The sequence below is a fragment of the Ascidiella aspersa genome, chromosome 1, assembly GCF_963924565.1.
Source record: "Ascidiella aspersa chromosome 1, kaAscAspe10.2, whole genome shotgun sequence".
Taxonomy (NCBI): domain Eukaryota; kingdom Metazoa; phylum Chordata; class Ascidiacea; order Phlebobranchia; family Ascidiidae; genus Ascidiella; species Ascidiella aspersa.
In genome coordinates, this window is record NC_139447.1 from 23,331,548 (window position 1) to 23,359,500 (window position 27,953).

The following is a 27,953-nucleotide window of genomic DNA, read 5'->3' on the forward strand; positions in this document are numbered from 1 at the left end:
TGCTGTAAAGTATACCTATAATTTTAAGTAGGGCTGCGGGGTCGGAGTCGGCCTCGGGACTAGACGGAGTCTGTTTGTTTTGCTGGAGTCGGACATGGGAGCCGGGACTTAAGTAAGACCACTTAAAACTACCCGAGTCCCAAGTCTGGCGTGCGCATGCGCAGTACCATTTTTTTAAATAGGCCGAAAAACTGTGAATTGTAAAAGTGAAATAGCATATGGTGGATATTTTCCAACCTTATATTGTGTGTGGAGGAATTACATGACACCCTTATGAGTAGATTGCTTAAAATCCATCTTAATTTAGTTACGTAAATGGGTGAAATAAAGGCTGTAAAGTCACAGCCGGATTCGGGATTCGACAAAATCGCACATTTGGCCGGAGTCGCACTAGGGGCTCGGGAGTCGGACGGGTAGATTTCATTTGCCGGTGTCGGACTCGGGTTATTTTTAACCGACTTCGCAGCGCTGATTGTAGGTAATTTTACAACAAAATTCCCCTTTGATTCCCCGAAATTGATCCCCGAGTCTCTGGTATAGCACATTAGCCTACCCACAAATAAGAGCCAACAATTGAAAAGAAGGACCGCCACCGCCTGAGGTAGCTTGGAAAGAGCCTCCCAAAGTTAAAAATTGTGTCCACAGAAAATTGCAGAAAAGGTTGCGAAAGCTATTCGTCGGTGGTCCATTTACTGTTGTAGGTGGGCACAACGATTGGTTGCAATCATTTTGTTGCTGCACTTGTCCACTGTAACCAACTGGGCAGCTCCTGCTTCTGCTCTGGCTTCCTTGACATGTAGCGGAGCATTTCGACCACGGTACCCATTCCGTGCATCGGGATGCGGGATCTAGTGTTAAAATTACGATATTTAAAGAAATACACTAAACTTACAATGAAAAAAATATAAGGTTATAACAAAAATCGAAACATAACTCATCTTGATTATCAAGACGTTTCGATATGAGCTTAAATCATCTTCAGTTAATGTATCGAAACGTCTTTACAATTTGGATGATGTCGACTTACTCGACCTTTATGGCCTTACAATTCATTATCAAGCTACATTACAGATCCGTGCATAGTGTACCTAACTTATTTGTGTTAGACAATGCTGAGTTCACACATAAGCTTACCTACTGACTGCAGCGGAAAGAAGCGGTTGTTACAGATCATGACCGATTTTTGAATCGGCGAAGTTGTTTTCAGCAAAGCTTCGAGTCTATACGGCCATACAGGAACATTGGTTTCCTCCTGTATTATGTCATTGCTTCCTTCGCACCCAAGCGAGTCACCTCTGCTCAAAACGTGATAAAATCGGTATAGATGCACGTGGAGATTAAGGTAAAGAATTATATTTTTGCTTAAGATATTATTTTGTCAGTTTTCTTCTTTAAAAATTGTAGTGGTCCTTTGAAAGATCATAGGGTTTTTAATTACCTGTTTTGGAAAACTATAAAGTTATGACTAACTAAGTCGGTAGAACAATGATCCCGTTGTGGCTGAAGGGGTGAGTTCGAACTTCGCCGAAGACTAACTTTTTCTAGCCTTAACTTCCTCACTATAATCTTGATTTTTTTAACTAATTTCCTAAGACATCAAGTAAATCATTATGAGTATACACTTCTGTCAGTAATACTTCATCAGGCCAAGATTGCATCAGTGGTCACGGTCAGTGGTAAAAGTAAACCTTAACGACCTGGAACGTTTTTTTGCAGGGTAAAAAACTAATGGTAAAAATTTGTTATTTTTTCACCAGGCCGCCATATCCTTAAATGTAATAAACTATAAGTTGAATATTTATGCACTCATCGAACTTCAGGTTTCCTAACGTTGCTTGCTTTTGACGTCTTGTTTTGACGCAGCATTCTGATGTCATCTCTAAAACAATTTTTCGTGCGTTTGGGTAAAAAAACAATTCATCGTTACGACGAAAATTATTTTTACTACTGCATTATAATATTCACATATATGGACTCCATGGCCTAGTAACATACCAAGCGAATGCCAATTTAACATAATATTAGATGCAACCTCAAGAAACCTGATGCTGTTGGTAAACTTGTGCATTACCGTGAGCATATTTTAGTAAGAGGGAATAAAGATGTCCCGCGAAGCACTAAAAATCGCCTTTGTTTTGTTTAAATGTTGAAAGGAGATATAACATATTGGGCAAGAATCCCGACATTGCTCAATATAATGTTATTTAGCAATATAGTTTTACCAAGCCAGTGTGTAGCAATTGCTGCACCAAAATCAGGTCGAAAACCAGGTATTTCGGGGAGAGCCGAAGAGCATCATGTAGCCCCTGGTCACATATAGAATGCGGTTGAGTAAAACAATACTTTCGGAAAACGCTATATTATTAGTGTGTCATGGTACGCACTGACCTTTGGATTAAAAACATATTAGCTTAAAATGGGCTAAAACACACTACAAAGCCAAAAAGATCCATTTATGTAAGACAAATAACGTTTAGGTTTGGGTGGGGACATTGCCTCGTGCGCTATCCATTGGTCTGGCAATCGGACGGCCATACTTTTAACACAATGGTCGTGTATCGCTATTTGTCGGAATTTGCGCGAAGTAAGGGACATATAACTAGTAGACATCAGAAAAAAAACAAGTATAAGATACATTTAAGGTTTGGTGTTGTACATGACCCTAGAATTTGCAGGGCTTACTCTATTAGGTATGGTCATCATGTATTGTATACTCGATCTGTTTGACCAGGGGTCGGCAACCTTTTTGGTCCTGCGGACCGGTGTGAAACTTAAAATTTTTCGCGGACCGGCTTTAAAAAGCAACAAATGTTTAGTAAAGGTAATTTATTACAACCTTTTTCCAATGAATTAATTAAAATGCATACGTTTGTTTCTTTCCTGTCTGAACATCAAAATAATAAATCATTTTGCAATGCATCTCACACAGCTGTTTTGAACACGAGAGTTTGATACTAATTGCGATTTTTTATCATACCAATCAATCATGGAGAATGTTTAAACGAAAGTTAATGTGTTTATATAAAATAACTACATTTAACTGTTTTTGACTTATTTCTTAGTTTTTGGGCTTTTTACGTACTGTTTAAGTTTAAATAAAGTTTTAATCTGGCAACCCTGTTGCGGACCGGTAACGAACTCCTCGCGGACCGGCACCGGTCCGCGGACCGGCGGTTGCCGACCACTGTGTTAGACCACTTACGTGCAGAATGCATATTCCGCCACAAACTGTGACACCGATGGATAGTCGATTTTCATTCGATCACTCGGAAGTTTGGTTTCTTTGTCGTTGCACGCAGTAAATGCACGAACTACCGGAGAGTTTGGGTGGTAATCATTGCATCTTTCTAAATATTGAATGGAAAGCTTAACTTTATTAAATTGAAAGAATTATCATTAATTCAGCGATTATATATTGCGTTGTCATTAAACATAAAAAGTATAATAATTCCGACGCTGAATTTATGGGTGGTGATCCTATACCAGGCTTGTATCGCAGCTGATTAGATATCAAATTAATTTAAGCACTAAATAAATTTTCCCACTGAGGGTTTTTCACCTCTTTTCTAAGAATGTTGCATATTAATAAATGCAGCTTTGATGTTTGATATACGTTGGCCGGTAGTTTTACCGAACACATGTACGTTATTGTAGAGTATACTTTTAAATATTTAGTTTGTGACATTCCTATATAATTTTAGGAAATGTTTGCTTTACCATTTCCACTTGATCCGATCTGCCGTTTCTTCAGACTATGATCTAAATTAAAAAACAAAATAGTTATTTGCCATTCACCGACTTGCTAGCATTCTGCACATGCAGTGATTCAATGGGTGATAATTTGATCCCTGTAAATTAGTTTGAAACGTCAATCACTTTTGAGAAATGTTAAAGTTGGCTAAATATGGTTATTCCTCCAAATGTTGTTTACCGACGACGGGTTTTAGGCCGATCCGTTGTTATATAGTATAAAATTAAGGGCAACAATTGTCCTTCTTCAAAAGAGATCTTTATTGTAAATATAATACCATACATTTTATGTAGCGTTGGTTAAATTCGTTTTAATTCATTTAAGTACTTTATTTTCATATACTTTAAAAAAATACTAGAAACACTTCAACGTTCTGCTTTACCTAGAAAAGCGTTTTAACCCACATAGCTTGAACGCCGTAAAAGACTTACCTAGCGCCGACACATTGACCGCATATGCTTCTATGCAAAATACGACATCTACGTAGAGTGTGGACGTGGATTGAACGTATTCACCTAATCTCGTTTTCCAGCACTTAACAGTGTCCAGACCATCGGAGACTCTAAACGAATTAAAGTACATAATAAGTGTAGGGAAGTGACCTATTAAAGCCGAGACCATTGTTTCTGTAAGGCTAGTATATAGAATAATAGTACGTAGGCCTACCATATGTCCTCTTTTAGGAGGATTTGTCCTCTTTTCCCAAGAAAAATGAATGGTCCTTCGAGGACGCTTAAAAATGTCCAAATGTCCTCTTTTTTCGCATTTCGAGTTAGTTGCTTATACTTTTAAAAAGACTTCTGGGCGAGACGTTGTAGATATTTCCAAAAAATACTGTGGCCATTAAACATTTTGAATTGCTGTTTCAAAACAGGTTTTCCAACAAATTGCCCTATTCTACCACCTTCTTGATCGATTGGGACCGAAAAATGGCAACAGAACCTCAAATTTAAAAAGGTCGATTAATAAAGCAAAGAGTGTGTTTTGTAGGCTTAGCCTACTGTCAGTGTTACTGTATGGTGGGCTATGTTCTTATTTATTACAGAAGCTTGTCTAGTTAGTCTATAGCAGCGGTTCTTAACCGGGGGCGCGCGTACCCCCCTAGGGGGGCTCCGAACAATTCTGAGGGGGGGCCCTAGCTCTAAGTTAACATTTAATTTTTTGGCAATGATTCTAATGGTTTCGTTGAGTTGTACACCACTCCTACGGCGCTGTACAAGCTCTGTGTTCTACTTATGTTAATTTTTTATAGCACAAAGTCTCTTTCAGTGCCATTGCATGTTTTCATATCCTTGAAAGTAGAACGGCCCTATTTAATCACAATTTTGCTAACTTATAGTTAATTTAGTACACGAGTATCAAACTATTTGCTAAAAAACAGATTTATTAAAAAAGAGTATTTTCTGGTGTAGTGACATGACGAGAGTCCTATATAAAATAAAGTACGAGAATCGTCCAAGTCGGTCTGTTGCGAGTCAAACGAGTAAGGATATATCATAAAATAACATATGTAGTTGGATGTAAACTAAGATAGCGACAGAATAACTTTAAAGAACCTTTGTAAAGTGTTAAAGGAATTCTGGTTTTAAACATTTAATCTTACTTGCAATTTGTTTCATCTGTTTGGGAGTACCAGAAGCTGTCCAAGACTGTAACATCGACAACACTAGCCCAATCCCAGACATTTCCCACCTATTGTATACAGCAAAATATGTTGTAAACCGTTATTGCAGAGGATCGCGATCGAACTTCGCAACAATTTGTGTTATCTTTAAAACGAAGTTGTCCATAAGCAGAGGTGGATTCAGGATTTTCGGAGATAGAGTCACGTCCGTTTTATACGGATATGTTCAATCAGCCTAGGCTAGGGCTTTCATCGTTTCGTATTCTCTCGCTAATAGATGTCTTCTGCTTTGTGACACGCAAAATCCTTACCATTAGAAAATTCTTATTAAACGACAATAATCCGCGTAGTTACGAAACGAAGATCAATATGGACTCCAACAGGGCCAACTGGAAGTTGTTAAGGTGGAATAGCATATGGTGAAATATTTTTCAACCGTGTATTGTGGAGTGAATGAACTATACGATATCTCTACAAGTGTATTGCTGAATATTCACGTTATTTTAGTTGTGTAAATTAGCGGAATGCAGGCTGTGATGACGGGGCCGGACTCGGGACTCGATAAACTCGCACAGTTGACCGGAGTCGGACTCGGGAGTCGAGGTTATTTTTAACCGACTCCGCAGCCCTGGACTCCAGCCATAAGACCGAGATAAGAACAACATCAACGTCGTATGGTTATTTAGACCTCTTATTGAGAAAATTAGGACTTATTTCGACAGGTTTAATGTCTTATTCAGACGATTTCGGTCTTATGCTGTACTGGATATTACCGCGTGTTTGTCTTTATTAAAGTAAAATTATCCAGTAAAATTATATATATCGCATCAATAATTTTGCATTGTTTTATAGGTGAAACGCCTTAAATATATGCTCACCAGTAGGCTAAGTAGGCCCCCTAGATCCAATAGCATATTTAATATCCATGCATATACGGTATTACATTCTTAATATTAAATTTACCTTGTTTTTTAAACAGCTACTGAAGAATTCTCTCATATAAGCTGTTTCTTCGGGAGAAGCGCTTGAGCTTGATACCTGTCTTTTTCCTCGACGTCTGCTTATATTATGACATGCTGCAAAAGTTTCGAGTGTTATACATCAACTCTAAATTCAGACTTAAGCTATTACTAACCATTTAGTAGGTTAAACTTGTTTGGCATGGCAGCATTTTTATTGTACTGGTAAAAAGTGTTTTTTGCGTTTCTCGCGATGCTATATATCCGGGGCGGCCAACCTATCAGATACCAATAGCCGCATTTGTTACTTGGTTAACGCTAAGAGCCACACCTTACTCACATGGAACGAAATAAATGGCCTATCACTTCTTTTCTTACTCATTTCCACAAAGCGATTGCGCGAAGCGTAAAAAGTGCCTTTATTTCGTAAAATAGACAAAATTTTAATGTAGAAGAAGACGCGTCGCATTGAATAAAAAAATACACATTTCTCGATATAATGTCGTACATCAGTGGTTCTCAAATTAAAAAAATAATTACGCAACGGCCCCTCAGCAACTTTTTAAATCGCTCACGGTGCCTCAAAAATATACACAAAAAAACATTTGTTTTTAATGGTATAAATGGGACGGGTAAACTTGCTTCTTTGCTTTCAGCTCGGCTACTAATTCTCATGAGCACAATGCAACACTATGACGTCACAATGCACAAATCAACTCGAAGCAAGTGTGGGTTTTAAACACCTCACAAGCAAGCATGAGTCTGGGTTTCTTTCTTCTGGTCCGGCATAGTTATTATTATTACGTTGGTTAAGCTTGGTTTGGAAAAGTTATCGCACAAAAAAATTTTCTTCTTAAGAAGCGTCGTGTTGATTTTTTGTTAGGTGCTTCGCGGTCCAAAAATATTGTCTCGCGGACCCCAAAAGGGCCGCGGACCCCAGTTTGAGAAACACTGTCGTACATCAATAATATTTGGGCATATTTGTTGCGTTCATCTTGTTTCAAAAGTTTAACGAACATAAAATGGCCTTAAGTAAGGCAAACAGTCCAAGTCGAAACCGACAATAATTCATAACTTAGCCAAAGGAAATCAAACATTCTAAAAAATCAAAAAAAAAGTGCAACATGAACGTAAGAGCCGCGTTTTGGCCACCCCTGCTATATATGTTTGTAATTTCTGAAGCAATATACTTTTTTCACTATTCTTGAACGTTGTTAAAATTGTATTAAAGCAAACAAAATGTTAACATCACCAATTAATTTTCAGGTTTCTTTAAAGTTACTTAAAACAATGTGCAATTAGTCATATAGCAGTATTTTATATGAACTGAAACAAGCGCAAAGAAAAGCTAAAATATGTTATGTTCACCATCCTTTCTGACTTATTAAGCTATCGATTTACATGAAACTGCTACTAAAATTAACGCTTACCGTTAAGCTGATCAATGTTGAACATTATCAAAAGAATTATAGTTAATGCATAATAAAACATCTTGCTAGCAAATACCGCGGTATATATTTACCGACAGACCTACAGTCAAACCATCTATGGTGTGAAAAATGTTTGCATTTCGCCTGCAGGCAGGCCAGCTAAGTGAAGCAACAGTTAGTGAAAATTTTCAAACTTCTCCAATTACAGAGATTACAGTTTGTTTACGACTTGCTGCACAATTTCTGACATTTTTATGCCGAACAGTGCTAGATTTGTTTTGTGCAGGATTGTAGATAGAATGTCATATAGTCGTGAGTTATGGTAAGTAAAAAATGTTGCAACGAGGCTAACAAGTTTCGATTGGATTTGTGACTTTTCTTTACAATCAACGTATTTGGCACACTGTTGTACAGTAATTGATTACGGTAACAAAATATTTTGAAAAACAATTTGTGCAAACAATTTTGCCACCATGGACTGTGGCCATTTTTAGCTTTCTCTGTTTAGCAGTCTTTGTAGTTGGCGGCAATGTTTGCGCGGGCATTATCGGTCCAGGGTAACAAAAAACAAATTGACAAAGTGATTGGACTAACTTAAGACGTCCATCACAGATATTTTTGAACTATAGAGTTTATTTTAGACACTTGACTGAAAATAATGACATTTGAAAAGCTAATGAAAGTAGACGGGGTTGCGGTTGCGGTTGTTGCATATTTTGTCAGGATGTACATTTTTAAGGCTTAATTTACAGGTGGTGGCTTGGTGGTGTCAGTGAGTTGGTATAAATCAGTGTTTCCCAACCTTTTTTTACACTAGTGCCCCCTTGGGCTCAATATTATTTCATATCGCCCCCCTCATCTTGTTTTACAGTAAAGTATTATATTGATCGTTGTCTAACATCGTATTGTCTTCACTTTCGTTTCGATAAGCTGTCAGTGATATTTTAGGTTGTCTAACATACATTCACTATGGGAACTTATTATAGATACATTATTTCACCAGGTTATGTCAATACCAGGAAAATTTGAGCTTTCTGCACCAAGAATTTAAATCAGGGGTCGGCAACCTTTTCTAGTCGCCAACCAAACTCAGAAAGCTCACCGTTTTTTCATCCATACTACTAATGAAAAGTGTAAAACGCGTTAACCTTAATAGATAATGTAGTGTTTGTTTTTCTTTTTAAGTCCGGGCGCACCTGGCGAGCAAAGCGAGCGCGATTTTTTGGGGGTATACAGGCATTTCTTTTAAATTTCCTGCTAGTTTTTATTATTACATTGCCAAAAAAAATGTTAAAAAATATATGTGTAATATTTTTGAATACGTTTTCCGTTTTTCCGTGAAACAACGGTGTAAACAAACTGGACGTAGAAAGATCATTCGAAAAATTTTTCGACGTACTCAAGGTAAAATAGTCAAAAAGTATTTGAAATGAACTCCATGTCTAGTTGTCAAAGGGGCGCGGCTGGCCGAATCCGGCGGCGACCCCTGCTTTAAATATACAAACATTTTGCCGCGTATAAAACGGTGAAACGCAACAACTTAACATAAGAAAGCCAATTATTACGTAACAATGGTCGGGAAACTACTACAAGTTCGCAGTACGGAAGTTGCCATAAGGTTAAAAGTTACCTACAATGCTGTTTGTTACTATTTTTATGTGAACCTTTTACAAAATTTTGCCATCAGTACTTTCTTGTAACGCCCCCTTATGTGCGTTCAGCGCCCCCCAAATTAGAAAAAGACCCAAAACGCCCCCTTGTAAGTCGCCAACGCCCACAAGGGGGCGGTACCGCCCACGTTGGGAACCTCTGGTATAAATAATGTTATTTATCGGTGATACATTTAAATAATATATGTACTTTATTGGTTCGATTTATTGGTTTAAGCTACATGTTTCCTGTAACTTCTATTTTTCCTTGCCTGGTTTCCAGTGTTGTAATGACTTAAGTCAATGACTTGACTTAAGTGCACTTAAGTCACTGTTTTCAAATGACTTGACTTGACTACAGTCATTTGGGAAAAATGACTTGACTTGACTTAAGACTTTCGGACAAATGACTTGACTTGACTTAAGTCATTTGGACAAATGACTTCGGTTAAAATGAAGCGTTTTTTTCAAGTATTTTTTTATAAAATTGAGCTATTTATCCAAATTTTAGCACATAAAACAAATTGCTTGCTATATGTTGCGTTTTTTCTTATTTTTTAGTTCAGTTATTGCTAATAATCATAAAAATTTAAAAACTTTAACAGTTTAAAATTTTATTTTTTACCAAGGACATGACTTAAGGTTGACTTGCTCTAATTATGACTTGACTGGGACTTGACTTGCGCAACTGATGACTTGGACTGGGACTTGACTTGTTATTTATTCAAAAACACTTGACTTGGACTTAAGTTGTTTTACAAATGACTTGACTGGGACTTAACCGAAAGTTTCCCGCCTTTTACATATGGCGTTACACATGTGTAAGGTTTTTTTGGCAAGGAATACATTGTGGTCGTCTTGAAAATCCTTTGCAAAAATAATTTATTCCTGTTTCACCTATCTCGTTCCCCCAAAAAACTCCTCTAACAAACAAACAAATACTATAATTAAAGTATATAAGCTATTGCTACCAGGCATAATATCAGGTTTGTAGAGCTCTTCTGGCAAATGTAATTTTTATTCCGACGTTTCGACGTCCTATACAGGTCGTCTTCATCAGGGTAAATAACACGGAATGCGACTAGTACAGTGCACGATAAACAAAGGAAAAAAGGAAAAAAGAATGGAACGCAAGCACGTTACAACGCAACAAAAACAAAACGCGATAACGAATGATTGGGCCTCTAATCGATTTGATCTAATCGATTTCGGAATAAAAATTACATTTGCCAGAAGAGCTCTACCTACTATAATTAAAGAATGTATTTTTTGTACTTGGTGTTTCCCTGACCGCCTTATCTAATGCTTTTGGCAACGGTTTATTTCTAGCACTGAACAAGAAAACCCCCGGTTGATATTTTGTTTGATCTGGCTATTTAAGTTCCCTTATTGAAATCTCTGACCTCCTATATCAGACCTGGGCGAACTGCAGCCCGCAGGTCCGCGGCTTACTTTTTATAAAACTTTTTTAATAGAATTATGCCGTTTTTTCGTAATATTAAAATATTTTATTAAATGATTTATACATGCAAGACATTCTCACTTATTCTTTACACTTACCAGCTTGTCAAAACTAAAATATCTATAGCTATCTTTATAAAGGTATGACACTTTATAATTTGTATATTTTAAATCCCCTTTTTAATCCGGCCCGCCAAGACTTTTTTCGTTTCTCGTGCGGCTCCCACCCTTGTCCTGTAGACCAGGGGTCGGCAACCTTTTTTGCAATGCGGACCGGTTTAAAACTGAAATTTTGTCACGGGCCGGCCTTAAAAAAGCAACAAATGTTCAGTAAAGAGTATTTATTATTATTTTTTTTTCTATATGAACTTTGCTTGTTGTGCCGCAAAGAGATGTTCCCATCTAGAAAATATTGAACTTAATGAAACCCGTTGGCAGCACCAGCTAATCACAATGAGGATATTAAGTCACACTTGGTAGTATATATTAATAATGTTTTTCAGATTCTTTTTTTTGACCAGGCCTTACACAACTCTTTCTATAGTTAAGTAATACCAAAAACTCACAAAAAATAAAGGCCATATAAAAAGTACGAACCACAGACAGACACCAGAAAAATATAGAATGGACATACGTAAAAGGCTTGCCAAATTGACTTTTTTGAAAACAATTTCGAAAATATGGCTTTTTTGAACGTGGTTGATGTCAGAAAACTTATTAAGAGTTTGGCTTTTTTCCGTTATTTTTATGAAGATTAAAACTAAAATTAGAAATGTTAAAACTATAGAGGCTAAAAACTGCTAAAACTAATTAAAATGCATACGTTTTTTCGAAACCTTTCCTGCTTAAACATTAAAATAAAAAATCATTTTATTATGGGACATTGTTTATAAACATTGTTTGTATGAATTTATTGGATTGCACTTTAGTGTGAGCACGCTTGAACATAAAAAACCTGATTTTTAGCCTATTTTTCGATATACTGTAAGTACTAGGAGTTAGATTTTGCAATATAACTATGCATTTTTGGATGTTGTGGCTACAGCACACTAGTTGCTTTGAACCTCACGAGAGCTCGATACTAATTGTGATTTTTTGTCATACTAATCAACCATTGAGTATATTTAAACGAAAGTTAATGTGTTTTTAGTATAAAAATACATTCAAATGTTTTTGACTCATTCAAGGTTTCTACGTACTGTTCGGGTTTACATCAAAATTTTAATCTGGCAACCCAGCTACGGACCGGTAACAAACTCCTCGCGGACCGGCGTTTGCCGACCACTGCTATAGACTGCATCGAATAGTTGACTGAGTAAAATTCTAACCAGCGTTAGCGTCGCAAACAAGTTTTATATACCTTATTAATGCTGTTTTCAATTCAAAAGGTGTAACTTTATGATATTTAAAAGCTCTGGGATTTGGTATCTTGTCGAAATCCTACTATGGAGAATAACTTAAATTCCATAAACATTTCAGCTGTAACGGTGTGCGTAGTCTCTCTATAAATCTTTCACACCAATGTTTGGCAAATCAATCGCTGGCTTGAGATGCAATTAACGGTCAAAATGTTTTATAAGTGTTCTTGTGACTTTTTTACCGAACCAGTCGTTCGATAGTATACAAAATTATTTCAGTCGATCGCACTCAAACAAAAGTTGGCTACACCTGATTTATATGAATAGCCTGTTTTCGAGCACAACAAAAGGAGGATACATCAAATAAGTAACGAATCCTGTATCGGAGATTTTGCTACCGCTAGATAACTATAGAGCTATATAGAACTTAGATGACGTTACACACAGGCCCAAAAGGGGACATACCCGTTAACAACTAAAACTGCAGCTACATACCACCCTCAAATTCATGTATAAAGCAAAGCTCTGGACAGAAATTGGTCTGAAACACACACGCGTATAGGTTAATACAACATTTATTTACAAAAAAATCACAAAATAACCGAAATTCTCCTCATTTCATACATAGTTCACTAGGACTATTAAGCCGAAAAAAAAACGCAAAGTAATATTGAAAAAAGTTTTCGGGGCGGGTCCCAAATTTATTTTCGCAAAACCGACGTTAATTATAATTAATTAAAGACGCAAATTTTCAAGCTCTGTGTGCGTGTGTAATAACGGGGTTCCATTCTCGCAATGGATGGCAATTCAGGTCCATGCCTCATCTTGGTGCATCCTTGTCACTTAACCCCTCGTTAGAGCAATATGCGCATCACATTACCAATGAATGCAGAACATCATACGCTATCAACTACCAGCCGGTCATCGTTTTCGGAAGAACGACCGAAATCCTTTATTTTCCGGAATTGGATCGGATGCAGTTGATACCTCTCCTTCACTTTGACTGCTGACGTTGCCCGAAGAACCACCTCTTCTGAGAGGTGGTGTCGGGGGCGCCCCCTTGACTGATTTTGTCGATTTTGAAGAGTTAATGGAGCATTGTGACTTTAGCAGGGGGTAAGAGGGATTCCATTTCGGGGGCAAGTTGATCTCTGGTGCGCTCTGTATCCTTTTCCGAAACTTTGATTCGTTGAGTTCCTGTTGTGGCCCGAGGGGTGATTTTAATCCGGTATGGAGTGTAACCTGTAAGATAATTATTTGTCGATAACTAAAAATAGTAAACATTTAAGTTTGCCAGTAACCAAGGCTTTATAAGGTTGAATGCGTGATGCCGAACATGCATTTTCGTTTTTTTTGTTTATCGGATTATCAAATCAATACATTTCATGTGTTGTACTTTTTATGACAGTAAACACAATACAATTTTATAACAACAGGGAAAATATTTTTCTGCGAATAATCAAGAAAACACGTGCATGGGTTTGTTTAAAGACAAAAAACCTTCCAAAACGCACCTGGACATTTTGGTTAAGACTCACAGCCGGGTAATACAAGACTGTGGTGCTGCCTTTAGGTGGATTGAGGGGAAGGGAGATACCTTGCAGCCTTCCATCAATGAAGAATGATACGCAATTTCTTGCTATATCAAGTAAAACGCCAATTCTTGAGCCAACCTTTACTCCATTGTCGCTTCTAGAGAAATGTTTAAAAAAAATCTATGTGAGGTTTCGTTCCCCTTAATGGGCTATAATTCATATTTAGTTGACAGCACATTTGTTTGCTACGCAACATTTAGGAGCGTAATACGTATAAAAAAGTCTATATTACCTTACTATATTTTTTATGCTGCGCAAATCATGTTCCAGAAAAAGGGTACAGAATGGCAAACGAACCAAGCGTTGTGGGTGTTTCTCAAATCCAAATTTAGTGGATTGAGATTTATGCATTCTCAAAAATATGAAAAAACTGCTAACCTTTTTAAATGCTGGTTGTTATGCAGCAGCCAGTTTCTAGTTTCGTCCGCATAAAGCGCCCAAGAGCAACCGTCCTTTCCCAACATGGCTGTCTTGTCTACGTCACTTCGAGCGATGCCAAACGCAGGGTCAGGGCTATTCTCATACCGATCGATGGCAAACTCCCAGTAATGTATACCCTGATCAAGAAGAACACATAAGTATATTTTTTCGGCGAAAAGCAAAGCTTGTAAACCCAGTGGACATAATATATGTCAGTATAGAGATGAAAATCTGTAAAATACAACGATTGCAGCGCCGTAAACCAGCAGTGCTCTTCAACCTTTTTTGGTTTGGTGAACTCTTAAAGTTGTTGTGACGAACTCATTTACCCTGTTTGCTTAAAAGGTAAACTGAGGTAAAAAGCGGTCGATCACATGTCATAGCATTCAAACTTGAAACAAAAAACAGGAATACAACTTGCACCACGACAGTCGGTCAAAAAAAGACCACATGTCTCAGAAAGTTAGTTCACAACGATTACGGTACCATTGTCTCATAGAAATCGGTAATTACTGGCAAACACGATGTAATATTATCGGTTCATTAAAGGTTTGTGATGCACCCTTGTATACCTTTTCGTATTGGTGCACCTAATATTTATTAGAGCACTGCCGTAAACAACAAGAAAGAAATTGAATATTTTTTTGTTTTGATTGTAATACTTTCAATCCTTACCCTGGAGAAACCGATTTTGCCAAGGGTCACACGGTTTTCGAAGCTCTGAGACGTTGCAGTGCAGTTGCTGTTGGAAAGCTTAACATCCGGGTGTGAGAGCTTCGAATCGAGCTGAAAACTCGCAACTAAAATAAACGAAAGCATAAACGTATAGTCTTCTGAAGGCCACAAAAAAGTGTTTCTATAATAAATGTATATACTTTATAATAAATGATAGAGCATACCTTCGGAAGTCTGTAGGGAGAGCTCGTCGCTGAATACGCTGTGTCCAGTCTGGTTAAACGCCCTCACCCTAGCACGATAAACGCTATTGAAGTGCAGGCCATCGACTGTACACACGCTTTCCTTCCCGCTGTAAACCTCCTGCGCCAAACGGCAATCATAACATTTTATATAAATAAGTTTTCGAATTGTTGACTAACCGGTTGAAATACAAATAACGGCGTATTTTTTCATCCTTATAAATAACAACACTCGTCATCAAAGCTGTTCACCCAAAATGCATGTATATTTGTAAAACATGGGCAAATAACGATATACAAGGGTTGTTTGTACAACGACACACCGATGTGTATACTGATCGGATAATTTTTTAATTGTAAATATTTCCATTGGCCTAAGGAATTTTCTAAATGTTATTTTGCTCACCCTAAAGACTCCATTATTTCCATCGTCCATTTCCAGCTTGAAACCTTCCACTCCACGGTTTGCGGCACTCACCCACGACAATGTTACGGTGTTGTTTTTGCTGTTCTTCTCCTCGACGCGCATGCGCGGCTTCTCTGGTACTAAGAATTTCGATACAAATATTTACAAAGCTTTATTTTATTGCTGATATTCAATTTGAATCATCTGTACAATTGATGAATATAAAGCCAAGGGGAAGTAAAAGTAAAGAAAGAAGGTAAGGTAATGGTTGTAGCGCTGGGGTTCTTCCCATTGACAAGGTAGACCGGGAATAGTTAGAAGTCCGTATTGGTCGGTGATTGGGGGACCACAGGCATAACTCTCAATCAGGTCATGGTATTACAAAAGTTCTTCCGATCATATTGGGTAATTGAAAACGATATAATTTATTCGTTTTATCGCGGAAAATTTGAATCAACGCAGCCTATCGCTGTGGCGAATCAATCACTGTACTGCAGCTTTAAATGTAGCCATATATGCGGCATTAGCGTTTTGTCGGCGACTAATTACTGGCAAATAACCTTCACCTAATCATTAGGTGTCCGTCAAATGCAGTTGGCGAGCACAGATATTTTCTTGAGCGTTCAGTTGCTAAACAAACGTTCCATTGTAAAATAAATAGTAAAACAAGTGAAAACACGTTAAATACAATGCTGGTATTTTTATAAGCAGGGGGGCTACGAGAGTTAAGAGCCTATCAAAGGGCGCCACGAAGCATAAAAGGTTGAGAACCACTGGTCCAGACTGTAGAGCCCAAAGCAGGTGCCGCCATGGATGGGCCTTAGTAAGCCGGGAGGTAAACCTTTTAACATTTTTGTTTGGGATGGTGGTTAGGGTTTTTATTTTAGGGTTTTTTATATGTACGACAGGCATAACTGTAAGGGTTGGTTATTGTTGTTCATTAAATCCCCCCTTGAAAAAAATAAAAGTTTCGTTAGGACAAAAAAGGGACACTACTCGGACTCGTTGTTTCCTAAGGTTACCTTATTCAAATTGGATATGAGTACATATCAGGAACTCACCTTTAATCTGAAGAAAATCGAGCTTGTCAATGGCCACAGCAAGTGTCGAGGTTTGCAGTTCCAGATCAAATTGCGCCTTAACTTTGGGCGCTAGGTGGCGCGATGTCCATTGTCGCTCGGTGCAGGAAACGCGTTCGATAAGACACTGAGACGTCTTCGAAAACATTTCGAAAGGCATTAGAAGTGGTCGTGCATCGCAAATGCATTAGTTTCATTTTACCAATATAAAAATTAACGACTGACGCACATAAGAAGTGTGAAAACGGGTCGAGTTTAAATCTGACTGACTTTTTATTTCAAGGTCATCTATTTTCCAGTAAAATCATTAAAGTTTCATATTAAATATATAAATATTGTTATTTTGAGAAGATAAGTTATTTTGGTAGATATTTGGCCGATAACATTAAAATAATATTTGCAACCGTACAGACGTGTGTTTAAAATTACGCTTTGCTGCGGCGGAACTAAGTCCAATACCATTACCAAAGGGCAAAACTTTGTTCCTTTCTGGATAACTTTTAAGTAGGGCGATTATTGTTTGACTTGTCAAAAAAGTCAAAATTTTGTCAAACTTTAAATTTTTCAGGTCAAAATTTCTCATTTTTAGGTTAAATAATTGCGCTACTTATAAGCAAAATATTAAAAAGGTTACCTGTAGAAAAGCTGCAGCGTCATTGTCCTTCATCACTTCAATGCAATACTCGAGCAATCCCGTCGTCTGACGCAACTTTAACGTACATTGTTGCATCTGATCTCGAATACCCTGTCATATAAATTGTATACCTTAGACCAGCGTGTTTCAGCTACAGGCCCACGGGCTCATTTTAATGTCGATATTTTGTTTAAGTAACAACTTCAAAAAAATAATTGTTGGCCCGCGATCAAATCGCCAGTCACAAATTGCTGCATTTGTTCTCTTTTCATTTTGCTGCTGTGAGTGCCCTCAACCTTTTTGGCTGACTAAAACAAAGTCACAGCTAAAATTTCTCCGCGTTCTGTGCGAATATTTCTTCTATTTCCTATTCAGCATTTCAGCATCGTGAGTGGCACATATCCAGCTTTCAAATAATGATAAAGGCAATATCCTTTTTTTCGCTTCATGCAAACGTTTTACGTGATTTCGTTGTGCTTTAAGGTGTGGCGATAATATGGTGCTATTTTTTGCGCCGAACGCGTCAAATATACTTTGACGATCCACATGTTGCCAACTAAAACGCGAATCACTTAACATTGTTTGCATAAGTTTACACCAGTTCTTTCAAAAACAGCAAGTTCGTAAGATCTCTTGAATTATGATGTCACGTTATGGCATAACTTGTGACATTATACTTGGGATTTTTTTATGCCTTCTTTTTTTTATGATTTTTTTATGACAAAAGTGCACAACGTATATTAAAATATATCACCTTTTTTCAAACAAAATACGAAAAAAAATTACCAAGAGATAAGAAGCAGTCACAAAAAAGGTTCGTACAAATTTTAAGGAAACCAGCAAATAAGTATTTTTGCTCAACATTTTTAAAACTTGCCAACAAAAGGGTTAGAAGATTTTATCGATGTACGAGGGTGGTCAAAAATAAAATCGATTTCCTGTAGCCTACGGAAAATGCTTGTTTATTGATCAGGTAGCGTTGGCTGAGAGACAATTGGAAACCTTTTGATATTCGTTTTTTTTATTCCAGCCCTTCGGGCATCAGTTAGGTAACACAATATCCGAACCAATCGTGTTTATGACGTCACCAATTTATATGTTAACTCAACACTAAATAGCCCGAGCAAAGAATTAAATAGATTTTTCGAATTGTACGGAAAGTCGCCTAACCAAACCCTGTATTTCTTATTAATTTTTTTTGGAATGATATTGTTTATATATAGCTTTATTTTTAGTTTAAAAAGCGCAGTTTCTTTACTTCAATGAAATAAAACATTAACCGATATTTATGTAAATTTCAAAAGTTGGAAAGTGCTGTCATAAATAGTATTTAGGAAAGTTTGTGTTTTCAGTTAAAGATTCCTTTATTTTCTCAAATATAACCAGGGACTAGCATTGTTTCTCAACGAACTCTGCACCTGACAACGTGACTACATTGCAACTTAACGGATTTCGAACATTCGGACACCCATTTTCAGGTCTTTTGCGGCAAGAGAGGTCAAGAGCTCTTCTCCTGCGCTCAAGCGTTGTGAATGTAAACAGTATGGTGCAGGTGTTTTGTTAAGAACAATCCTCTTCTTCACCCCTTCCCAGCGGTGCGCTAAACAAGCTGTGCACCTAATGAATGGCCATTAATTTCGGTTGCAGCACATCTAGCCTAAATAAATACGCAGTGAACACACGACCATGTTAAGTGATTCAATCTAATGCAGTGGAAATAATATTTGTTAGGTGGTGTTTTCACTATGGTTATACTTTGTATTCTATGTTAGTCGATGTTGCACTGATGTTTTACAATTTGCGTTCACGTGATTGTTAAGACAACATGTAAATATTTTGTCCTTCAGTTCTAACTGAAACGCAGTATAGTAGCTCAATAGTAGTAAAATAAATTTTCGATGCTGAACCAAGACGGCTAAGCCGCATTTTGTTGCAGCGAGTGCAGAGCCGTAAAGAGGAAAGTGTCACATCTGTCTTTTGAATTGCCCAAAGTGAACGAAATCCCCACCAAGTCACGTAAACATACTGACCAGGTTGACAAAATTATGCAACCTTAAAATGAGGCCAATAATCCATCACATTTTTTTATTTAGAAAGGGCGTCCCGTGGGACGTGGGTTTATTAATCAAATTTAAGCCCTGCTAAAAAACAGCAACTGATCGTGACCTTTTTGTTATAAACAATACAGTCAAGGTAAATTATGCTAAGGTTTGTTATCCTATCGTTTTTAGGAGACAAATCGTTCAATAAAATCGCAGTAGAAAAGCAATTCACTTTGGAACACAATGCACCTTATTTTAAGTAATTTCAATAAAAATTCTAAAGTCACTTTTATCTTCATTTGTATTTTCACTCTGTTGATGGCATGATGTATTGCCGAAACGTTTTGTAAACAACGAAATGACGATTTTATCGACTATAATGGCTTTAGTAGTTTTTATTAAAAGCAAGTCAGTTTCGCAAAACGTGGTAAATGTTGCGGTCACGGACTTTTCAAAACGCCAGGCTGTCTGCAAAACTTCACGGGGCAAAGGATCACAATAGATGCCAGGCCTATAATCAAGCCTCGCGCGTCCCAGGGCAAGTCGTCCCAAAGATTAAAACTTTTAGGCGGTAAAGTGGTCTTATGTAGGTACGGAAAAGGAGAGGCCGCGAAGCGTAACCCAATTTAAATGAAACGATTCACCCTACGCCTGCTGATGGTGGCTGCCAAGTTTGTGCCAACGGAAAAGCCACTTCTAAATTTCCAGGAAAGGCGACTTGAAGTTAATTGACAAAACCACTTTGTGAAAATTCCCTTTGTTTCCTTTTGCATTTAACAAAAGGTAATGGAATCATTTGGCAAACGTACATATCCCTCTTAGTAACAAGAGGGAATGTAACAAAAGTTTATTTCCTTTAATATACCTTGTTTTTTAATTCCTTTTCTCTGCTTATTTTCTGCAGCATTTCGTCCCGTTTTCTTTGAATGGCTTCAATAAGGTGGTCGAACTGGGCAACGGTGCGAGATTCTAGCTTAGTCGAGTGTTTCTGTATTACCAAACAATGAATTTTGAGAATTAACACATAAATATAAAATACCAACTCCCACTTGGTAAGAAGAGATCGCGTTTAATATGCAAAAAATAATTAATTTAACCAATATCTAAACAAACAAGGCAAGTATCGTGTGTAAGCCAGCTGAATAATGGATGTTTACTGCGCCGGTATATAGCCCAATATCGCAATATTAATGCAGCTCATTAATATTGACGGGAGATGTTACAGCGTTCGAGTTTAACTGAAATTTTACACGCAGGCGGATCTAAGGTAATTTGAACTACTATAGCATCCAACTGTTTCGTCCCGATGTTACCGTAAAGCACCTCAACAACGAACAGGTATTTAAAACAAAAACCCTAAAATGCTTCACGTGAGTTGTTATTTTCTATCATGTTGCAAAACGGAGCAGCATCACTTATGAAAAAAAGAATTCCCACCTTTGTAAATTTTTTTAAACATACTATGGGTACAACTGGCCATAACATAGATTCGCTTCAACGGACCCGTTTCTATAGGAGTAAAGTACAGTATAAATATTAATCTATGATTTACCTCGACCTCTTCTTGGGTGCCCCTTAACAACATGACGAGGTCCTTGGCTTGTCGCGCTTTGTTGGAGAGGGCGCTCATCTGCTGACTCAGTTGTCCCTGCAAGCAATTCAAACTTTTTACTTATATGTTAAAACTGGAATGGCGTCTTTCGGCGTAATAATTCACAAACCCTTGAGTTGCACTAAAACAACATTATCGCTGTTTTTGATGGGCCAGGCTTACCAAACGCGAACGTCACGCATGTTGGTTGTAATTTCAAGATAAATGGTTGCAAGCGACTACATCTTAAAGCTCAGTACATGGTGAATTAGTTTTGTAACAAAAGTCTAATTGTTTATATTCGTGCATGTCGAATAACCACAGTTGCAAGATATAAATAACCACACACAATGAGAAACTGCCCAGAGAACAGAGGAGATTGCACAACCATTAAAACAATGAAAGGAGTTAAAACCAGTTTTGTTAGTGTTGGGTAAACACACCAGGCGACCATCAAGTAGCATGCCTTTTGTTTCAGGAGCCAACGCGCTACGACAAAGCGACAAAGCCGCTTGGTAAACAGAAGCACAGCATTTACAATTACAATCCATATCGACTTTGGAGTTAATTCGTTTTAAAACAAAATATATTATCGAATGGACGCCTAATATCGTTTTTAAGTGTAAACAATTGTAATTAAGTTTCCGCTTAACATTTTTTCGCTTCCTTACAGGATCCGTGCCGCATAATCAAATTGCAAAAAAAACAACAGCAAATTCTCGTTAGAGATTTGATAACTGTTTAACCAAATTCTATGCATACCAACAAACAGTGCAAATAATGGACATGGTATTACAACACTTAACAAACCAACTATGGAGAATGAGCCTCGTTTGGCTTTGGCTTCGAAACAAAACAGATGATTGGCTTGCTCGACTATACTTGGTAGTTAAAGGTAGTTACTTGGATAGGTAATAGGATATAGGAGGGCGATTAGTGCGATTTCGGACACGCTTGTCGGCACGCCGCAACACCGCATCTGCCAAATTAGTCCACGCCGACCGATTAATTGGAATTAGATGACCACATTCAGAATTTAATACGCGGCTGAGTATTTTGGCGACATATGGCGCGACACATTTAGCCGCTCGAATTTGTATGTTGATATGCCTTCTTGTAGACGCAGGATACTGGCGGAGTGGCGGTGTAGGAACAATCTTTGCGGATACCATTCGAAAAATAGTGTCAATCATTTTATGAATAGTTTGATGGTGTTTCGCTGAAAAGCAACGTATTCCTAGAATATTTGAGCACTGCAACCCCCTTTGTGTTGCTAAGCTGAAATTATTTGATCAAGATTTAGGATTGTTAAGCAACCCCATTTTGGCAATTGGTAATGCAAATATTCTACCAGAACCAATTATTTTTTCTTTAAAATAGGCACCGTTGTATTGTATAGGGATTGTTTCATAACTGATCGAACATAACAACATGAAAAAGCGAGTCATCGATCAAATGAAATTGTAAAATTCCACAGAATCAACCTACAACAAGGACAGAACCGACTATATTTGTATCGTAACAAACTGCGAACAATGAACCCAGATTTAGACAATCAATTCAGTTTGATTTTCGAGCACTGAAACGCGATATTTTCAACACAAAAGACTTGTCGAATTCGATGCGATAGCATGGCGTTGGTGGCACACTGTTTGATTTGAAACTGTTTTGTATGGTAACAATTGCGCACGCAAGGAGAAACAAAACGCATTTACAACAGTATGTACAGTCGTACAGTCATACATGTCTCTTGGTATTTTTAGCTTTTAATCAAAGTTACAATTTGTATTTACACCGTCATAATCTACGAAAATTAACGAAATTTTAATTCATTGCATGAAATTTTAAAATAGTAGAGCAAGAATAATTTTCTGCACTATATCACAAAATTTCTGCTAACCTTGATTTATAATGAAAGGTTAGATTAGAAAATATAAATAACCGAAACCTGCTTAAAGAATCAAAACCTTTATCCTTTACATTTGGCCGCAGAAAGGTTCCAGATATAGCCCGAGCTACGATGTGAGTCAAATAGTTGTGCCCCGAACGTTTCTTGGCGCGTGAAAATCGATTAAGAGGGAATATTGTTTAAAGGGCGCAAATAGCTGCGAGTCGTGTGTGCCCCGTGAAGCTCATGTTGTAAACTAAGAGCACCACCTCTGTAGTTACACGAGAAGAAATACACGCACCGATACGCAGTAAACCCGTCACCAGCATAGAGTGAAGAGTGGTTAAAAACGACCGGACTGAACGAGGCGGTAATAACTACGGGTGATAAAAGTTTCACATTATTAAAACTAGCAATACACATATATTACCAAACAATGCCTCGAATCGTTGTAGACACCAAAGATCTGTAAATATGTCCCGAGGTCAAAACATTACGTCGTCATATATATCGCATTTTGTGTTTTCTACTTCACCCTGATCAACGTATAATTAGTTGTCGTTATCAGTAAGGAGCAATGACCGTTACTATAGTAATGGCCGACAGTCCAATAACTCAACCCAATTGCTTATTCGCGCGTTGGCCTTAATTAGAATTTGGCATGTAATCGTCGCCTTTCAAGCGGAATTGAGACAATCGCAAAAGCTTTATGGGAACTGGCAAAGTAATTAATTTGGTTTTCCCGTTTAAGAAAACACACTTTAACCTATAGCGTACCTTAGCGACAAAGTAAGTGCCTTGTATGAAACCAACAGAAAAATATCTCTACGTTCGTGCGTATTATTCGGTAGTGGTAAAGCTATAATTACAAGTTAATCTATTTTTAAACTTCTTGAACGGATAAACATTTTGCAATACAAGTTTTTTGAAACCTAAAACAAATAAGATTAAAAAAAATTTTTAACACACTGTTGACAAGGCGACGTGGCTCGCTAATCGGTCTACACCTTTAAAGTGTGGGAAAGCAATTTTGTGTTTATTTGGCTGTTACGCCAATTTCTAGCCCATAAGCAAACCCTGTAAAGAAAGTTATAAATTGGTCACACGCAAACACAATATGCTAGTAATGAACAACGGCAATATAGGGGTGTGTAGTTTCTAAAACGCCGCAAAGTTGTGTTTTGACTTTACTGAGAATAAGCAGTCTCACACTATTCGGGTTCAGGGGATGTCATCAAAGTACAAAGAAAAAACAACCGTACTTCAAACGCGCACGCCATATATAAGTGGAATATCGGTCGATTCGTCTAATATACATTAACTGAACTGTAGTGAGCAGGCTGAAGTTACAGATTCATCTGAGCCAATGTTATAACACGTAACGAATTACACCTCAATGTCCAACGTTTCATCAGGCAAAACAAGTAGGGCACTGAGTTGAACTACCGCTAGGTAATCGCCAGCAGCCAGCGGCGTGCACCTGGGAATAAGTTAAGTGTTTTCAGCGGTCATGCGCGCCTGTCCTGTTGCATCACGTAAAGACAGATCGTCCAATGCATTTTTAATGACTGGTGCGGCAGCGCGCAAGATGCCGGGTGTGCTGGCACGATACTCTGATCCGACCCAAATCACGCATCCTGTCGCATTTAGGCTATCAAACAAGCGGCCGACGACAAAGAAATAAAATCGATGAAGTAACTTGCCGCTGGTGACGGCGCAAGCGTGTGATAGCGGAAACGGCCTTCAGCGACTGATTGGTAAGACATGAAGAAACAACCTTCGCCGTATTCAGCAATCACCGATTCGACGGACGATGACAGAAAGAGCCCTTCAGGAAATTGGCGCCAAATTGTTTTTTTAACACCGGGCCAAGTAGCAAAAGAGATCGATGGTTACCAGCGTAACAAAAATAAAAATCATATTCAACTACATTATTTTTAGTTAATGGCCGACCTAGCTAAAATTTTCAAGTTTTTTCGACATTATAAACTAGTTTAAGCACGATTATATTAGAAACTCTTAACCTTTGTCACAGATGCAAAAACACCATGGTATGCCAGACCGTCAGACAGGGAAAAACCTTATGCTAAGTGGTTTCAAATGTTTTCGATTGCAAACGTGAATGATATCAGGGCCAATTCGCCTGCAATCAACAACAAGGCGAGAATAAGTCTAGCCCCGCGTGAACTTTGGCTGTGGAGTCGCGATGGCGCCGAGGAACGTCGATAATATCGCTAAGCAAATATTGCCGTTTACCAATTTATCACACAAGACACCCTCAAGCTGATGCCAATTTGACGCAAACTACTTTCGACAAACTTTGACTTTTTAAGTGATATGCTGCATGGGTAGTGTAAAAATATCACGTTCCAAGTCCATGACTGTTCAAAGAAACTCACTTCAGCTGATTTGCCACTGATTGCGAATTATCTATTTTATCAAAAACGCCACGGCAATGCCTTATTTTGTTGTGTGTAAATTATTTACAAGGAGCCCTCAGACAGCAGAGCTGTTAATGTATGCAAGGCCGATTGCTGTACCAAGCATTTAGTGGTACCTGTCAATAAGTGTTGGTCATGAAAACGTTTGGTTTTGTATCAATAAACGAGTTTTAAATAAAACCTGCTGCGTTATATAACAATTTAATTCACAATTAAAAGAGAATCTTTTTAACTCCCAAGATGGACGAAATCTGTGTCTAGCAAACTAATCGTTTAACGAAGCAACGGTGGTTAAAATCGAACAGTTTGATTTGAGATTACCGGCGCGAACTGCTTTTCGCGATCACCGCTTGATGCCAGCGTGAGCCACGTGTTGTGGCCGCATTAAAGTACCGATTCGTCAACGATGAATTGAAAGGGGATTATATTTTTCAATGGACATCAAAAGTCCGACAACACCATGATGTAGGTTGTCGAAGGTTTGCCCACAAAAGTGAACTAATATCTAGGTAACTGTGTCATTACAGTAAAAAAAGGTTTTTACTAATTTTAAGATGTCCAACAGTTGAAATATAATTAAAACAAGTAAAAGTGTTTTCAAAACACCCAACAGGACTTATTCACATAACACTTATTTCAGTCCGTAATACGTTCGTAAGCGATATCATGGGATCAAACTTTGACCCGAGCATATAGTCCAATGCACCAATTCTCGCCTTGCGGCGCGAATATAATATTGAAAACAAATTCTAAATAAATTAAAAACGTTTATTTAAAGTTTAAATTACATGCAAATTGTAGAAGACCAAACGTCGGAAGTCATCCAATACCGCCTGTGGGCTTCACGGTTGGACGCAACAACATACCATAAACGCTGGCTGCGAACGTTTAAGTCGAAGGCCGTAAATCCGTCGCAAATGCGCGATGAAAACGGGGACCCCAATTCGACGCGGCGCTACAAATTAGCGCGACTTTGCCGAGAGCTAATCGTCGCCAGCCCACGGGGCAGCTGGAAAATCGCTAACGAGTCTGAAAGCGCCCTCGAGAAGCGCGATTCGCGGCTAACAGTCGACGTCACAGATTAGCGTCGCTCAGTCGCTACCCCGCCAGTGGTAATTGGTCTGACGGTGCAGATTTGAGTGGCCTTCTCGGCTCTCGAGTTGTTACAAGTTATCGTGGCACGAAAGCAGCTGTAACATCTTAATCGCCAAGCCAAAGTATACGCAAAAATCGGCAGCTTGCTGAGCATAGTCTTTCATTATGTTGATATTGATACTTAAATATCGCCAGTAACGTATAACAAATGATCTTTAATCTACTTATAGCCGGGATTAACTTTTCGTCACACGGAAGTATTGTGAGGTAAAATAACAACAAAAATATTAACACGCTTTAATAGAACGTGTTACCACAAAAAATACACGTTATCAAATTGTGTAAATAACAAGAAACGAATGATATACACTCACAGCTAGTGGCACTTACTTTTTGAGCTTTGTACAGCCCACCGATTGCTCGTACGTCGTGAGTTTTGTGCTTTCCCTCTTCTCCGCACTGCACACACAAGGAAACGTGACAGGTTTCGCAGTGCAGACTTGTATTTTCCGTTGGGTGTTGGGGACAAGGGGTTTGCCTCATCCCATTTCTAACCAGCGGTTTGCTCGGCAGAGTCGGATAGGGACGGTTAGCCCTGATCGTGTTGCTTTGACCAGTCGAATGCGCTGACAAGTCAATTAGTTTGTGTTGTGCAAGTGGTCCTCGCGCCGGGTGACAGCGTTCGCGGCATATCCAACAATAATAGACGGCACATTGCGCGCACTTTACGACGGCTTTCTGGGCCGGTAGAGTGGGACACAGTTGACACACAGGTTCAGTTTGGGATTCACTCGTTTCCACCAAAGAGTTGATTGGCGGCTGCTCGCCGCGGTGATAGCGCTCCACAATGCTTTTCAGCATTGTATTGCTGTTTAGACCTTTCGCTCCACGCTCGTCGAGGAACAGTGTTCGGTGACAGATTGGACAAGTCAAACACGACACAGACTCGGGAAGGGGTGGAAGGCTGATGACGTTCGGAGGGCTTAAACCGATATGGGATTGCTTGTTCCCGTAAAACGTTCCCATGACAGATGGAACTCCGGATCCGATGACCGGAGGAGAGTTGGTATCGCTGCCTCCTGATGATCCGGCTGAGTAGCCGCTGTCGGAATCACTAAGGACCGCTTCGCTGATCACCGAAAGCTTGTCCATGTCGTTGCTTGTGGACTTCTGCTTTTGTTCAACGAGGCAACCCGACGACGTCGCTTGCATTTGAGTGTTGGACTAAAATTGTATTAACATAGTTACAGTGATAAACTGACATACATATCAAGTTGCCGATCAGCAATTACAAAATTGTGTGTTGTAACTTGTAATGCGGTGTAACCGTTTTATAAAATATATTATGTCCGTAAAATCGCAAAAAATAAAAATAAACTAATAAAAACACTAACCTTCATTGCCAGGTTATCAGCACAACTGAAGCACACATTATGGTTGCAAGGTAACACCACTGGGTCACGAAATAAGCAGTGGCACACCGGGCATTTTAATTCTTCCTCCATCCTATCCAAACTGGTAAGCGTGAGGCCGCAAATGTGTAACAAAATTATATTGTTAAACACTGCCTAAATTTAAAAAGTTACGAGCTGCTCAGAAGAAAGCGAAAGTAG

General features: G+C 38.4%; 2 protein-coding genes across 2 annotated transcripts; both read right to left on the reverse strand.

Moving 5' to 3' along the window:
• Positions 1 to 438: 438 nt before the first annotated feature.
• LOC146168351 (uncharacterized) lies at positions 439 to 7,791 on the reverse strand. Its single transcript, XM_083390920.1, has 8 exons — positions 7,765 to 7,791; positions 6,339 to 6,451; positions 5,355 to 5,443; positions 4,183 to 4,313; positions 3,718 to 3,759; positions 3,203 to 3,347; positions 1,135 to 1,295; positions 439 to 848 (listed from the first exon to the last, which is right to left on the reverse strand). Exons 1-8 carry the CDS (start codon positions 7,787 to 7,789, stop codon positions 550 to 552), a joined length of 1,005 nt encoding a protein of 334 aa, XP_083247046.1. The 5' UTR covers positions 7,790 to 7,791; the 3' UTR covers positions 439 to 549.
• Positions 7,792 to 12,873: 5,082 nt separating this feature from the next.
• Positions 12,874 to 27,925, reverse strand: LOC146168352 (E3 ubiquitin-protein ligase TRIM9-like). The gene is made up of 12 exons (XM_083390969.1): positions 27,735 to 27,925; positions 26,731 to 27,564; positions 20,878 to 20,973; positions 20,191 to 20,313; positions 17,284 to 17,394; positions 16,632 to 16,785; positions 15,571 to 15,710; positions 15,147 to 15,285; positions 14,923 to 15,047; positions 14,206 to 14,384; positions 13,747 to 13,924; positions 12,874 to 13,474 (listed from the first exon to the last, which is right to left on the reverse strand). Exons 1-12 carry the CDS (start codon positions 27,843 to 27,845, stop codon positions 13,154 to 13,156), a joined length of 2,511 nt encoding a protein of 836 aa, XP_083247095.1. The 5' UTR covers positions 27,846 to 27,925; the 3' UTR covers positions 12,874 to 13,153.
• Positions 27,926 to 27,953: the final 28 nt, after the last annotated feature.